The sequence below is a fragment of the Amphiprion ocellaris genome, chromosome 7, assembly GCF_022539595.1.
Source record: "Amphiprion ocellaris isolate individual 3 ecotype Okinawa chromosome 7, ASM2253959v1, whole genome shotgun sequence".
Classification (NCBI taxonomy): domain Eukaryota; kingdom Metazoa; phylum Chordata; class Actinopteri; family Pomacentridae; genus Amphiprion; species Amphiprion ocellaris.
The window spans coordinates 31,848,078-31,862,798 of NC_072772.1; the positions used below are offsets into that span (position 1 = coordinate 31,848,078).

The following is a 14,721-nucleotide window of genomic DNA, read 5'->3' on the forward strand; positions in this document are numbered from 1 at the left end:
CTGGGTTTGGCACCGTTATAGTGAGTCCCTCCCTTCCACCCACGAGGAGCACAAACAACCAACGCACCCAAAACGCGTCTCCTTGCGCCGCAGCTTGGCCACGTAAACAGCCATGAGCACAGCTATGGACACGGCGCCGGCGATGGCCATCACCACATACCACCAGTGCCAGGAAAAGGCTGGGGGCGACGAGGGACCTGGAGGGGTGGGGACACAGAGATGAGTCATGTAGGTCTTATAAGAGTGAAAATGTAGGATTTTAAAGGCCTTAAGGTAACAAAAGCAGTAATCAATCCAAAACAGTGCAAAATTTGTGCTTATACATGCATCAAGTTAGAATTAGCTGATCATTTATTGCTGCTTTCCACCAAACAGAATCAATTTAAAATGTTTTGAAATCTAAAATGTTCAAATCTTTACTTTTGTTGTGTTTTGATACAAATGTTTGGCATGCATGTGCTTGACCAAATCTCACCACACAGCGTTCTTACAAGTGTTTTAGTGAGAGTGACTGACAAAAATAGCAGTTATAGTTTCGTAATTACACAGTGTATGCTTATGATATACATATGCAGCATTATTGGGGCTAAAGATATGTTTCAGCTGGCCAAATTCATCCCTGAACAGATCTTTTCTTTCTAAAAATACGTCCCATCCCATCTCTCCCACTGAACTTTCACCCTCACTAACTACTTCTAAACACTCCCAACAAACTCTTATTCATACTTATCCTCCCCCAACTTTCCCCGCTGCCTCGTCTTCTCTTTTCATTTGCCATTCTCGTTGTTTGAATTGTCTGTCTGGCTCTATTAGACAAAGCAAACAGAGATGCTACACTGTTCCTGCCTGTTATAAATATTTATGATGCATCTCCCCATTCACCCTCCTCCCCAGCACCCCTCTTCCCCTTTCCCGTCTCTCTCTGAGACCCTCTCTTCTCCTTTTTCTCTTCCTTCCTTTTTTTCCAAAATACACAGGACGGAACTATCGCGGAGAAACCCAGTGACAGAGAATAAGGAAGAGAAGTCCTGCGGTGGAAAAAAACACACCATGAGCTCACTTCCACTGTCACTGTGTCACTCGGTGTCACTCTGAGAGTTCACAGAAGAGTGTGTTTGTACATTTGCATGGGCAAAAGTCGGCTATTACTCACCTCTGAATCCCCCTATTTCTGTGGGAGTAAAGAAAGGAGACTTTAGGTTAATGTTGTGAATTTTAGGAGAAAAGCATTTCTTCCTTATTTTTTAAAACTTTATAAAAGAAAGCATGCTTTAGCTTGAATAATTCATTTATGTGAGAGAGCAGTGTTTCTACTAAGAAAGCTGACATAAAGTCAGAAACTTGCTCAGAAGATGGTTCAGTTTTGAAGAAAATCTTAGTTCAAAATTAAATAATATCAACTCTGTTTGAGCAGGGTGTCAAACTCTTTCAAGACTTAAACCTTCAAGCAGTATTTTATTCATAGTTTTAATAATATATACACAGCCGTTCAAAGGTTTGGAGTCACCCAGAGAATTCCATATTTTCCATGAAAACTCCCACTTTTATTCATGTGCTAACATAACTGCACAAGGGTTTTCTAATCATCAATTAGACTTTCAGCACCGTTAGCTAACACAATGTAGCATTAGAACACAGGAGTGATGGTTGCTGGAAATGTTCCTCTGTACTCCTATGGAGATATTCCATTAAAAATCAGCTGTTTCCAGCTAGAATAGTCATTTACCACATTAACAATGTCTACACTGGATTTATCATTCATTTCATGTTATCTTCACTGAAAAAATGCTTTTCTTTCAAAAATAAGAACATTTCGAAGTGACTCTAAACTTTTGAATGGTTGTGTATCAGTCCTGTTATCACTTTACCACTGCCGTAGTCACTTTATCCAAATCAGAGTTTATAAATGCACAGTGCACGTTCCGCTGTCCATTTAAGTCTGCTTATTTATTTAGCATTGCTTTGGTTTTTATATATTTTGTACATTTGTTTAATCAGTCTAACTGTCTAGTTTTCTGTGCATAAGACAAATCAGCATTTTGAATCCTACAAATCTTAAATACATTAGTATTTATGACGTTTCTTGTCACTCACCAGGAGAAATAAGTGTAAGAGTCTGTGCGGGGGTCCACGGCCCTTGACCTGCCCCTGTGTACGCACAAACTCGAAAAGTCACATTGGACAGGGGGACGGACAGATTGATTGACAGCTCAGTGTCCAATCCAGTGTCCACAACAAACTGTCAACAAAAGGAAAAGAGAGGGAGTGTCAGTATCAGGCAGACTGGATATTTCATTTACCTAGATCAGTATTTGTCAACCTGATGAACAAGTTTAGAGATCATCAGCTTTGTGTTGTGTTTTGTTGTGTGTGTGTGACTTCACTTCTTCAGTCAACACTCAGTAATATGCAAAAACACAAATATAACTCCATAACTATTTATTACACAGTATACTTACATTTTTATATTTTTAGAACAATGCACATATACTTTTTCTACTTATGTTTATATTCTTAGGACATATTTTTCTACTTCTATATTGTCTGCAATGTTTATATTTCCAAGACTTTGAATGGGAGCAACTGTAATGTGAGCATTTTCCCCTCAGGATCAGTGAAGTATCTGTGATCGTGACTGACCTGCTGTGCTGCAGGCGTACTGTACTCCACCATGTAACCCTGCAGTTCTCCGTTCAGCTTCCCCGGAGGCCCCTCCCACGCCATCAACACCTCCGTCCCATTTAGCACGGCCGTCACATTGACAGGAGGGTTTTCTGGCACTGAAACACAAAATACAACAGAGCTCTGAAGCATTTCACTTTTCACACGGTTACATATCTATCTGTAATCGAGTTGATGTGAGGTTAGAAAAGCATGCAGCTGAAGGTGTGGCGGTGTCTATGTCAAAAGCCTGGAATGAAGGAGGATCCTGCAGCACCGTGGGCTCGGTGGCCAGGGGTTAGCCAGGCATGTGCTGTTTTGACAGCCTGGAGCCTCTGGGGTGTGGAGAACTACAACAGCTGGAAGGAGAAGATGTCAGAGAATGTGGAGAATTCTCCTTTACTGGGACAAAAAGGCACCCGAGGGCACCGCAGACAGGCCTGATTAGTGGAGTTCAGAAGCCTCCCTCTCTTTGTGTCCGCATGCTTGGACAAAGTCAGGTGGACACACTCTGAGGCCTGAGTCCAGCTTCTTCTTCTTCTTCATGCTGTCCCTTCTCCTTCTGCTGCTCTATTCTCTTTTGCCTGCCTTTTCTTTTCTAGACTTCTGGAGCAGAGAGTGAAAAAGGGCTGCTGGCAGCCGAAATACCCAGTGGAGAGAGAACCTAGCTGAACAACATGCTAGACATAGTGTGAGGAATTTGTGTATATGTGTGTGTACGTGATTGATTTCCTGTACAGCACAGAAAACTTTTCAGAAACAGAGGACTTTTCCCTTTGTTGGTGTTTGAGTTCAGCCTCTTTTTGGCCTTTTTTCTCACTCTGCAGGCTTTTCGAAGTCACACAAACTAGCTGGACACACACACACACACACACACACACACACACACACTAAGTGACTGAGAGCTTGGGAAACATGGGCCAGCCTATGGATGATGTTATCAGGAAGCGTTTGGCGGTTGATTGTTTCCACATGTGGTCCGTGTTCAGCCTGCCAGCAGCAACGAAAACAACCTCCAAGTCAAGTTCGTTCCAGCAGTTCGGCTCCACCTTTGCTCCATCATCTCTCTGCCTCCTTCTCCACCTCTCTGTCGCCTGTCCACTCTCTTTTCTGTCTGTCTCCTCCCCGTCTCATCTTTCTCTCTCTCCCTGTCCTCCATCCAATCAATCCATCTTCTTCTTTCCAAGTTTTCTTCTTCTCGCTCACTGCCCTCTCTGTGGTAATGCCTCTCCTTTTTGTTTTTCACGGAGCTATGAGTTCAAGAGACCAGAGTTGACGTAAAACTTCACGGAGGAAAAAACAGCTTCACTTGAAAAAAAAAAGATTTGGAAAGTTTCAAAAAGAAAACTAGACGTGCGCTGGTTCGGTTTTCCGAGATGCAGAAACTACAGAGCAAAACTGCCTCACACTGTTTCTTTGTCTTCAACATGAAAGCAGCTTGGCAAGAGGCTGAGAAACAAACACTGGAGCCACAATTAGTCCACGACAGCAGAGGTTAACATCTGTATCCATGGCAGACTACTGTTTCACATCCTGTTGGTGCTGCTATTGAAAAAGTAGTGTCGAATATCCACATTTGGAAGCAGGGATGTGACTCTTTGTCTGTTTCTGTAGGTTTTATTTCATCTCTCCGTCTAGTTCGCCTCCACGTGGGTCAACATGTGTATGGAACAGGGTCATCCTTTCTCCAAAAACAGATTTACAACCCTGGGATCTGGAGTCTGGTCCCCATAAATGAAAACAAACTCAGCACTACACAGGAAACATGTTTTCCAGATCACACTGAACACAAATATTAGTGTCATCAAAAAAAGTCACAACTCCTAAAGACGTCCACCTTGTTTCAATTTCGTAGTGGATCAGACGGTCGCCTTTCTTGGAAACAGAGTCATTTAATGCTTGCGGGTGCATTTTAACCCAAACAGGATTAAATGTGACACATGTGTGTGCGTACCGTTGCCACATCATCATGACTCACTTCAATCAGGACGGTGAATTTGGTTTCCAGTGATTACTTATGGTGTCTTTTCAGACTGAAGTTATGTCACAAGTTTGTAAATGGAATCAGGGGTCTATTCGATTACCTTTTCAGTGTCTTAGTGACTCATTCTCTGCTCAGGATGGATTTCTGGAGGTATTTTAGGCATCGAAAGGAAAATGCACTTACAAGAATTGATATGTAAAACATAATCTCAGTGCAGCTTTAGGATTAGAGGGGGGGACATAGGTCGTCTCACTTCCTCTCCCAGCCCTCCCCCTCTCTTTCTGTTCTCTCATCCTCCAGGGAAAATAGTGGGCTTTGGGAAAATAGCGAAATGAGTGTTTTCTCAAAGCACCCCCATCTCCCATTTCTCTGCTCCTCCATCCTTTTCCTTTCCTTGCTCGCGACATCAAACCAGTTTTTTCTGTTTTTTCCCACAGTGCCTAGCTGTGCGCACTGAAAAGAGAAATCGCAGGTCGGCCGAGGTCAAAAAAAGAGGGGGGGAAATGAGAGATGAAGGCGTAAAGCTGAAAGACTGGATTGAGAAAAACTTGTTCAGCTTGTTTGGGGATGCAGGAAATAACTCTCTGAGCAATGTTTGCAGGATTTGAGGCAGGAAAAGCCTTCAGCAAGAGAATCAGTAGAAGTTAGACCGTTCCATTTGAAGGAAATGAATGAATGATGGAAATGGAGGAGCACTAAATGGGGATATCTGCACCAGGAGAGTGCAATGTGTCTGCACAATGTTTCAATGGGAAAGAAGTTGAAGCTCAACAGTAGAGCATAAAGGGAGTATGGTCACGGTGTTCAGCACTGAAACCACTGAGAGGGATGTGGAAAATATGGCTGCGCTGTGAGCAGCCCACCTCTCCTCTTCGCTCTCCTGAACTGTCTTTGACCACAAGCTAAATCTTCTGCTTCTTCCTATGACTCATGAGGACAAGTGCAGAGAGATCTGCTGGAGCGAGAATCGAAATTGTTCAAAGGAAAATTGTATCATTCGTGAATTTTCCACAGAAATGAAACACGGATTGCTTTAACTTTCTAAAATAAAGAACAGAAACTGTGGCCTTCATCTCAATGAGAGCTACTTCTTCCTCTTTCTTCTCCTGTTCATGAGAAAGTAAAAAATGCTGCATTGAAGTGTTTTCGCATCAACAAGCAGCTTCCATTGTGGAAAGCCCCGATCATCCCTCCTGTGGCATATCTCTCCTCTTAGTGTACGCTATTTCCACTCCTATTTATCCAGGGATAGAGACAGCATGAGCTGGCATGGAAAATCCCACCTCAGTTTAAACTCAAACACACAGCAGCCTAGCATTACAGCTTGGACAGATCCTAACTGAAGCCTTTCAGGAGAATTTAACGTCCACCCTCGCTTTCCTCGTCTCCACCTCCTCTGTCCCTTCGATGCCAGTCAGCCCTCTACCTCCTGAGTTTACATTTGGAAATGGGTTCACAGAGGTGCAGTGGCTTCCATCTGGTATCCTTCATAAACAGAGACTAAGTAAAGGGGCACAGGAGGGAGTATTATGACCAACAGTGTACTGTAACTCGACTCCTTGTTATCATACAGTATGTTTCCAATAAGTCCTGACTCACTCAGAATCAAGCTGAAAAACTGTCTGCAGATTTAGATTCGTAGTGAAGCAAAAACACCTTAAAACAAGCTCAGAAAAAGTGCTTGTTGGGGAAAAAACACTTTTCAACAAACATTAAGTGTCCCTGATAAGATGAGCATCTCTTTAGAGACTTTACGTGATTTAATAAAGCTTTTAAATAGGCAGTCTGAATGTGGCTACACAGGGAACATATGACCACTTGAATTTTAGAAAAGATAGAAAACTGTGAAACTGACAGCCCAAGGCATGAAAAAGCATTAGAACACAGCTGCAGTGAATTAACCACGGCCTCAACAGAAAATAATAAACCATCAAATCTGCAGACTTGAGTCAGAATTTGGAAAAACCCTGATACAAAAATAGAAATAAGAAAGCAACACATAGATCTTGCAAAGCCAAAATGTTTAAAATTTAATAACTTGGCCACATATATATTATATTGTCAATAGAGTTGTCATAGCTGTATTAAAAAAACACTAAAGCAGCTTTCAAATGCAAGCATATGAATGCTGCATCATCCTAGCAGCTAAAACTGTTGCTGTTCTTTGCCTATAAAAATATTTAACTTGAGGTACTTGAGATTGTAACGCAGTAAAATATACAGCTGAAGTTCATTGGCACAAACTGGGTGTTTATGTTATTCTAATAAAAATGATGACAAAAATGCCCAAAAAGTAACTCAGTGGCACCTGCTAGTAACTGTGCAGCTTCTTTCCAGAACTGGTAAAAGTGAAGTGCAGGAATGGGAGGAGACTTGAACTTCAGTCAGATAACAGAGCCTCGGCCTTGACACACTTCTGAGGAAGTGATCCCACACACACACATCCAGACAACTCATCCATAGTGAAAACAAACGCTCTGAGGACTCACCTCCTTCTTTGGTGCGTAGCTCCACCCAGGGCGTCCAGTCAGAAGGACCCTGGCTGCTGTGACAGGCCACCCTGACGGCGTAGAGGCTGTGGGGCTCCAGGTCCCCGATGAGGTGGGCGGCCGGTGGGATGTTCACGTTCTGGTTGTGGATCAGCTTATCTGGGCCTGTCATGTAGGACTCCCCCGAGTGCTTGGCCTGGAACATTCAGATAACAAATTTGTTACAGCCTCGGACTTCCTTAATTTAGACTGTGGTGGTTAATCTGTTTTATTGCTTTATGGCACAAACAGGAAGCCGCTGTTTTGGTGCAAACACAGCTAGAGCCGCAGTTTTGGTGGATAAATCACTTTGAACATAATGGTAATTTAAAGTAAAGCCAAAGAAAACATGCACAGCAACAACTAGAAACATAAGTCTTGTGACAGAATGGAATTAGATTAAAATGGGCTCTATTAACACCATGAATGACACCTCTTTAAGCTAACTGTTATGTCTAAAATAATAATAGCTCACATCTCACAGCTTTATACTAAGATACAGAGAGTGACAGAGTTTGATTATTCATGATGCACATGTCAAGATAGGAACAAAGTGTCTCTGTAATTAAAATATTTTGTTGTTTTTCTCGTATTTTCCTATGTATCCACAGTAACTGACGGTATCATGGATGAGGTACTGTGGTGGAAAAGATAAGAAGCAGAACTGGTATGTAACCCTGCTCCTGGCAGTGGCGGGGGAGAGGGGTGTCATTAGGTGTTGATTTCCAAAAATGGTGTAAAACTGCTCCACTGCTCCTCTGAACGTGACCGAGGCTCAGCAAGGTGCACCGAAAGCAGAACCGATCAGCCCCGAATCGTAAACAGAAAGCTGCTGCCTCTGCAAACCCTCTGCGGTAAACACATTTAAAGAGGAACACAAGGTAGGAAAAAATCCTTCATTGCAGCAATTTTAAAACCACATTAAAGTTGCTGCTGTAGACTATTGTTCTGCTGTGTTGCTCATTATCAAGGCACTCCTGCAGGCCTCATGCTGCACTTGGCCGGGACACGTTTACAGTTAAAAACATATAAATAACTGTAATAAAAGCTGAGCAGCCACACAAAAAGATTCAGTGTTTGAGTGTGAGCAGGTGCGGATGTGCGCTGCTTTGTTACTGATTTTACAAACACAAGTATTCAGAGGTCACATACTGTAAGGGGCTGGGTGGGTGATTTGTTCCTCATGGCATGATTTAGGTGGCGTGATCCCAAGAAATATCAGGCTGCATGAGTGCTGAGTGCATGAATGTGTGTGTTTGTGAGCGTAAAAGAGTCGAGCCTTTACTATGAATCACCGTCAAGCCTGTAAAACGAGTGTGTTTAATCTAATAGTACAGCTCAGCTCTGAGTCACATTTCATCCTGAATTCCTCTGCTATGGCTCAGACTCACAATACCTGCTGTCACTGCCTTTTCCTGTTTTCTTCAGCTGACTTTCTCTCTTTTCATTCTCCCCCCATCTCTATTTTGTGCTCCTATTCGCGGAGCCCCGTCTTTTCTGCTCTCCACATTGTCGCCTTTTTCACGTTTCTCTTCGCCGAACAATGAACCGTTAAATTCAGATTTTTGCCCCATTTTGCTGAGGCAGGCCCCTTGTCTTGTTCCCCTGTGAGGGTGAGGGAGTGAAGGGATAGGGGAGGGGGGGGGAGGCGAGAGCAGCGAGAGGTATGAGGGGCAGCTTTATTAGAAGCAGACGTTTAGGGGTGGTGCACCAGAGAAAATGTTCCTCCACTCGGCTACGAGCTGTAATGGCCACAAAGCAGGATAGTGGCAGAGACACAGACAGAGCTGGAGAGGGAGTGGTGCTGCACAATATTAGTCCAGGAGGCCACTTTCCCAGCGTGAAACCTGATCCACTGCTACATGAATAAAGCAGGGAGGGGTAGAGGATGAGTTAAGCGAAGAAAAGAAATGCAGGGCCTTCTCTTCTTTAAAATTAGGCTTGCAAAAGGTAAAACTCTGGTCTTCAGAGTCCTGCAAACAGAGGTTGAATGATGTGTTTGCTTAACATGCAGGTCAAACAGCTGCAGTGATTTTTCCGGGCTGGTTCTCTCAGTGGTATTCGTTTTATCACACATTGTCTCACCTGCACAGAGCAGCGGATTATCGGGTAGTCGCCTCCAAAACCCGGCTGCCACGATAAACGCAGTGAGTTCTGAGTGATCTCCAAAGCGCTCACGTTCTGAGGCTGGCCTGGGAGGACTGAAGAAAGGCAGAGAATAAGCAAACACATTACAGCAAGGAGTTCTGCAACGGACACTTCTGAAATATGAAAGGTATATTTAAACCAGGGCGAGTGTTTGTGGACACCTACCAGTGATGGTCCCAGACCCAGAGGTGGCCACACCTTTGCGGTTGTGAGCTTCACAAGAGAAGGTGCTGGTCCTGTTCAGACCTGGATGATAAAATAAAACACGCACGTGTGAAGCGGAAACATTTTCACTCTTTTGAAACAATGAGTGCTCGCTCAGCATGTTGACTTTGACTTAATGTTAATGTGAGAAACACTGTGAAAGTTCAAACCAAAGTGAGAACATTGTAAGCAGAACAGTTTCCGTAAAATTTTTTAGTCGACAGTATGTGTTCAGCTTGTGCCTTGATGTGAAAGCACATGTTTGAGAGTGTGACAGTCGCAGATCTGGAACAGACTTTTAGAGTTTTACGTTAAAGAAATAAAACACAGCTGCCAAAATGATGTGTATCCACCCTAAACCGGTCAGTGTTGAGCATCTTTCTGCCACACTGCATCAAAATCAGACCTCAAACTGTGGCATTTTAAACATAATATTTTTAGTGTAATATTTCAGCAACCCTCCATCTGTCACATTTGTGTGAGTCACACTTTGAGTTTAGATTCACTATTTTATGTTCTAATATGATGCCAACATATTCGGTACAATCTCTAGGTTTAATCAAAATGAGGCCAATGATAGTCTTACACTATTTATCTTCTCAACTGTTTCCATTTTTTTTCAATCAAGTTTTATTCCATTGATTTGAATGCAAGGATAAATCTTATTAAGAATAATCAATGTATACATTAACAGTCAACACATCTGATAATTCAAGTTCATAAGACATCTAAGTTGGAATAAATTTGGTTAAAATTAGTGTTTTTAGGCATCTTGGTCACATGTAACTGATGTTATTATTTCTCAAAAGGTTAGTAGTATCTCCATTATTCCATATTGAGACATTTAAGCGCTGTGTAAACAGTGTGGTTTTCCAGCTGCTGGTCATTTTTGACCAAAGCTAGTCAGATTTCAACCATCAATTGACCAGAAAATCAGTTCCAACTAGAAAATTGAACATAACTTGATTACAAGAACCACAGATTCACTCTGAAGATGATGAATCTCAAACATATTGAGTCTAAAATTGGAAAGTTTTGTTTTTTCCAAGTCTGCAGCTCCTATGTAATGTAAAAGAGCCGAGAGATGAACTTTTTTTTTGCTGCGTAGTTTTGAGGGAGGACAAACAGGGTGGTTGTGTTGAGGTGTAAAAGGCTGAGCTGCTGCCTTCAAGAGGCTCCTCTGAAGGGGCAAAACACTGTGACACACACTGACATTCAGCAGAGAATGAGTGTTCTCACAGAGTGACTCACAGCGTGCTCACACACTCCAAACATTCCACAACACAACACAGGCTCACACACGGACGCACACGGAAACATGTGACATTCAAGTTTTTATCACTGTTATCTAACACCCCAACGTTGCCCACCGGCCACAAACCGAGACTCGCACAGAATCACGCAGTGTGTCGCGCTGCGCCAACGGCACCAAGCCTCCATTGTGTCGAGGCCGGAAAGGGAACGGGAGGCAAGATCCTCACCCGGGTGAGAGTGAGGAAAGAGCGGGAGGGAAGGGTGAGGGATGACCACTAGCTGTGTGGGTGAATGAACTGATCATCAGGCCACCTCGAGATTGCGCCACTTGCTCCTCCGTCTCGTTCCTTCCCCCTTCAGCTGAAAATGTCATAACTGGTCATTGGGAAGAAGCTCATGATCTCCACAGCGTTGATCAACAAGATCAGCTGGTGATGACTGAGCAGGATCCTTAAGCAACTTTTCTTTAGCCCTTTAAGACCTACCACTGTGCAAGCCTGCTAGGACATATTCTTACATTTTTACATACTGTAGTGTTATTTTTTGGAGTATTTTTATTTGCTTTGCATCAATATAACCCCTATATCCCCAGTTTTAAAAATATGTATTGACTTATGTCTTAACCACTATAACAAACTACTTAAAAGTGCAATAAATCTAAAAAATGACATTTTTTTGTTGTTGTTTTTCACATATATTTCAAAATACAGAAATTGCATAGCTGTATCCTTCAAATCTGTACATTTGCACAATACCCCGTGGTCTCGCTTATAAAGATTGTTGTCATGTGAGCTTTCTTGCGTATTTTTGCAAACCCATCAGTGCAATGAAAAAGCACTCTGAGACATGGTGAATGCATGAAATGTTAGTGTAACTCCCCGGATTTTATATACAATAAAATGATCAATCTATCTTATTTGGTTTCAAATCTACCACTAATCAAAAATGAATATGCAATCGTTCCGCCGGCGCTACACTGGGCTCTATAGGGTTAACTGACAGGTATTAGATCTGTCACAAACTCTGCTTTTCATCTCAAACATCCTGGATGTAAGCTTGCAGCTAACAGTTATCTTCATCATTAACTAAAGTAATCACAAATTCCAAGCGGTTATGTTCAAAACTTGTGAGTTTTGTCTGCAACAATCCAAAATGCAAAGAAATTCAGAGTTACAAAATGATCAAATCCTCAATCTGAGAATGTGGAATCATGAATAGTTTCATATTTTTTTGTTTGATGAATGACTTCAATGATATGAAATTAAAGTAACAGTGAGGTTCAAAGTGCTGTTTTCAGCAGGACAGTGAACTAAGCATGCAGTCAAACTGGATTTTACTCCCACAAAATCTAAGATAACTGAACGCTATGTCAGGACTTTCTTTAGTAAACTATCTCAGATATGAAGTTACTGCAGCATGAGATAAAACTGTCATAAATGGTCACTGGGAAGAAGTACATGATCCTTATAGTATTGATCAACAACTGACATGTATGAGATCTGTCACATATAGCAGTTTTTATAGTTTTGTTTAAAGACTCAAACAACTTGAAATTTAGGATTTCAGCTGAGAGTTGCTTTCATTACTATTTAATGTAATACCAAGCAGTTGTTTAAATTTTAAAATTTTGCTTGCAGCAATCCAAAATGCAGAGAAAATTAAAGATATAAGACATGAGTTGATCAAATCTTCCATTTGAGAAGCTTTTGTTTGATGAATGACGTAAATGTTTACACACTGGACATGAAATGAAAGTAACAATGAGGTTAAAAGTGCTGATTTCAGCAGGACAGTAAACTAAACATGTTCCTGTTTGTCTCGAACTGAAATCCATTTAGACAAACTGGATTCTACTCCCAAAACGCTTCAGATAACTAAACGCTATATAAGGACTTTCTTTAATAAACTATCTCAGACATGAAGTTGCAGGGGCATGAGCTGGCCTCCATTTCTTGATGGCTGGAATGCACTTCATGCCATTTCTCTTTATGGGCTTCTTGAAAGATTATTTGTGTTCGCCTGGGTTTGGACCTGTGGTGTACCAGAGCAGCTGTCCATTCCAGAGATGTGAGTGTAGGTTACCGTCAAACGGTTCCTGGTCAGCACCAGGCAACCGGTTCTGATGAGTCAAACCAGATCCTGCGACCGAACGCTGCTCCTCCCTTTCATCCGTCTGACTCAGCCTGCCCCCTCCCCGCCTCTGGACCAGCTATCTGGCACGCAGCTGCGGTTTGCATTCAAGCAGCAACAGAACCCGTCTCCTTTCTTGACTTCTTTTATCTCACTATGTTCTCTGCACATCAATTTTCCGTTTCCCAGTTGCCCCTCTTGTGTATGCCGCTCTGCTTTTACCCACACGACCACAAGGCACGTCCTCAACGGATCCGCTGGCGGCGTGCCAGGCGGACCCTCTCAGGGGAGGGCGGTTAGTCGGTGGTTTTGTTTAAGACGTGGGAGGGGGATTTGGAAGTCTTTGAAACACAAGAGATAGTTGCTCAGTAGTGACTGAGGCAGGCCATTACAATCAGTCTAAACAGGTTCAATCAGAAACAGTGCTTCTGAAATTGTCTTGTTTATAGTAATTTAAAAACTTTGCTACTTGGGGTCACTGTGTGCTGACAGTAACTTCTTACTTGACTAATGATTAACTACTAGATTAAGCTATTAGTTAATCAGCAGAAAGAAACAAGAATTTTGAGAACTGATCTGGTTATTTTCCGGTAGCTGCCTTTCAAATGCGAAGATTTGCAGTTATTTTTAAAACAATTTATTTAACTGTAGACTAAATTAATCTGGAATGATGTTTCTTTTAGGACTCTATTTAGGGGTATTTTTTCCACATTTTATGGACTAAACAATTAACACTTGCAGTCCCACACTGAGCGGTATCAGAACAAAGTGACAGCTCGGAGGAAGCTGATCATCTCATGTCTTACATGTTTAATGCAGTTTGTCTACATGTTTGCTTCACTGTCCTGCTGAACTCAGCTCTTCTAACCTCATTGTTACTTTCATTACAGGTCCAGTGCGGAAACATTTCAGTCATTCATCATCAATGTAACCAAAAACATTCATGATTCCAGCTTCTGAGATTGAGGATTTGATCATCTCACGTCTTCTATGTTCGACTTTCTTTGGGTCTAACTAAGCTGTCTACATGTGGTTTTGGGCGCTGAGGTGGCAGATGGTGACAGATGTTACCTGTGAGGTTGAGGGTGGAGGGCGACAGGGCCACGGGGTCCGTCAGGGAGTTGAGAGGAGCTCCATCCTGCAGCCAGATGACCCTGACTGGCTCTGGAGGTCCGTGGGCCACACAGCTCAGACTCAAGGAGACGTTGGCCACTACAGACATGTGCTGAGGCTCCACAGAGAAATGAGGAAGGCCTGAGAAGGAATTTAGCTGAATCAGGGTTTTTTTCCCCTTCAAACAATCCAAATACAGCTGCAGCCCTCATATGAAAGCTGTTTATTTTTGTAGCTCTGGCTGCTAAAGACAGACTCACCTTCCAGCTGAATTCTGCCCTCCTCAGACAGAGTCTGATGGCGTTCTGACAGAACAGCACATCTATAGGAGCCCATGTCAGGGAGCTGGACCTTCTCAATTCTGTTTTATACAAAAAGGGGAATGATTTGTTCCGTAAAGATCATAAAACGACAAAATAAACTGATACAACAAGGAAACAGAGGCAAGAGGAGGCACAAACAGTCCCGTCAGAGCAGAATTAAATACATTAAGCTGCATGAGGAGAGTCATGTGGGCTTTTCTTTGGATTATACAATTTTTTCAGACTTAATTTTCAAGTGAAAGTCACCATGGTGACATAATCCAACAACAGGTTCAGCTAGGAGACAGATAAGGTGCAGAGACAGAAAATAAGACAGTCACATGCATGTCTGACGTTTATTCTCCAGGTGCAGCTGCCTCACAATAGATGATCCTTA

The 14,721-nt window shown here is 42.4% G+C and overlaps 1 protein-coding gene across 1 annotated transcript in view; it reads right to left on the reverse strand.

The window, feature by feature from the left end:
- LOC111579609 (tyrosine-protein kinase receptor UFO) overlaps positions 1 to 14,721 on the reverse strand; it is a 29,000-nt gene that overhangs the window by 10,095 nt on the left and 4,184 nt on the right. The window contains exons 3-11 of the mRNA XM_055011848.1: positions 14,283 to 14,383; positions 13,981 to 14,163; positions 9,487 to 9,567; positions 9,259 to 9,374; positions 7,135 to 7,330; positions 2,641 to 2,780; positions 2,095 to 2,239; positions 1,154 to 1,171; positions 68 to 197 (exon numbers count right to left, since the gene is read on the reverse strand). Of these exons, the coding sequence (XP_054867823.1) occupies positions 68 to 197; positions 1,154 to 1,171; positions 2,095 to 2,239; positions 2,641 to 2,780; positions 7,135 to 7,330; positions 9,259 to 9,374; positions 9,487 to 9,567; positions 13,981 to 14,163; positions 14,283 to 14,383 (1,110 nt within the window). The remainder of the gene's footprint in view (positions 1 to 67; positions 198 to 1,153; positions 1,172 to 2,094; positions 2,240 to 2,640; positions 2,781 to 7,134; positions 7,331 to 9,258; positions 9,375 to 9,486; positions 9,568 to 13,980; positions 14,164 to 14,282; positions 14,384 to 14,721) is intronic.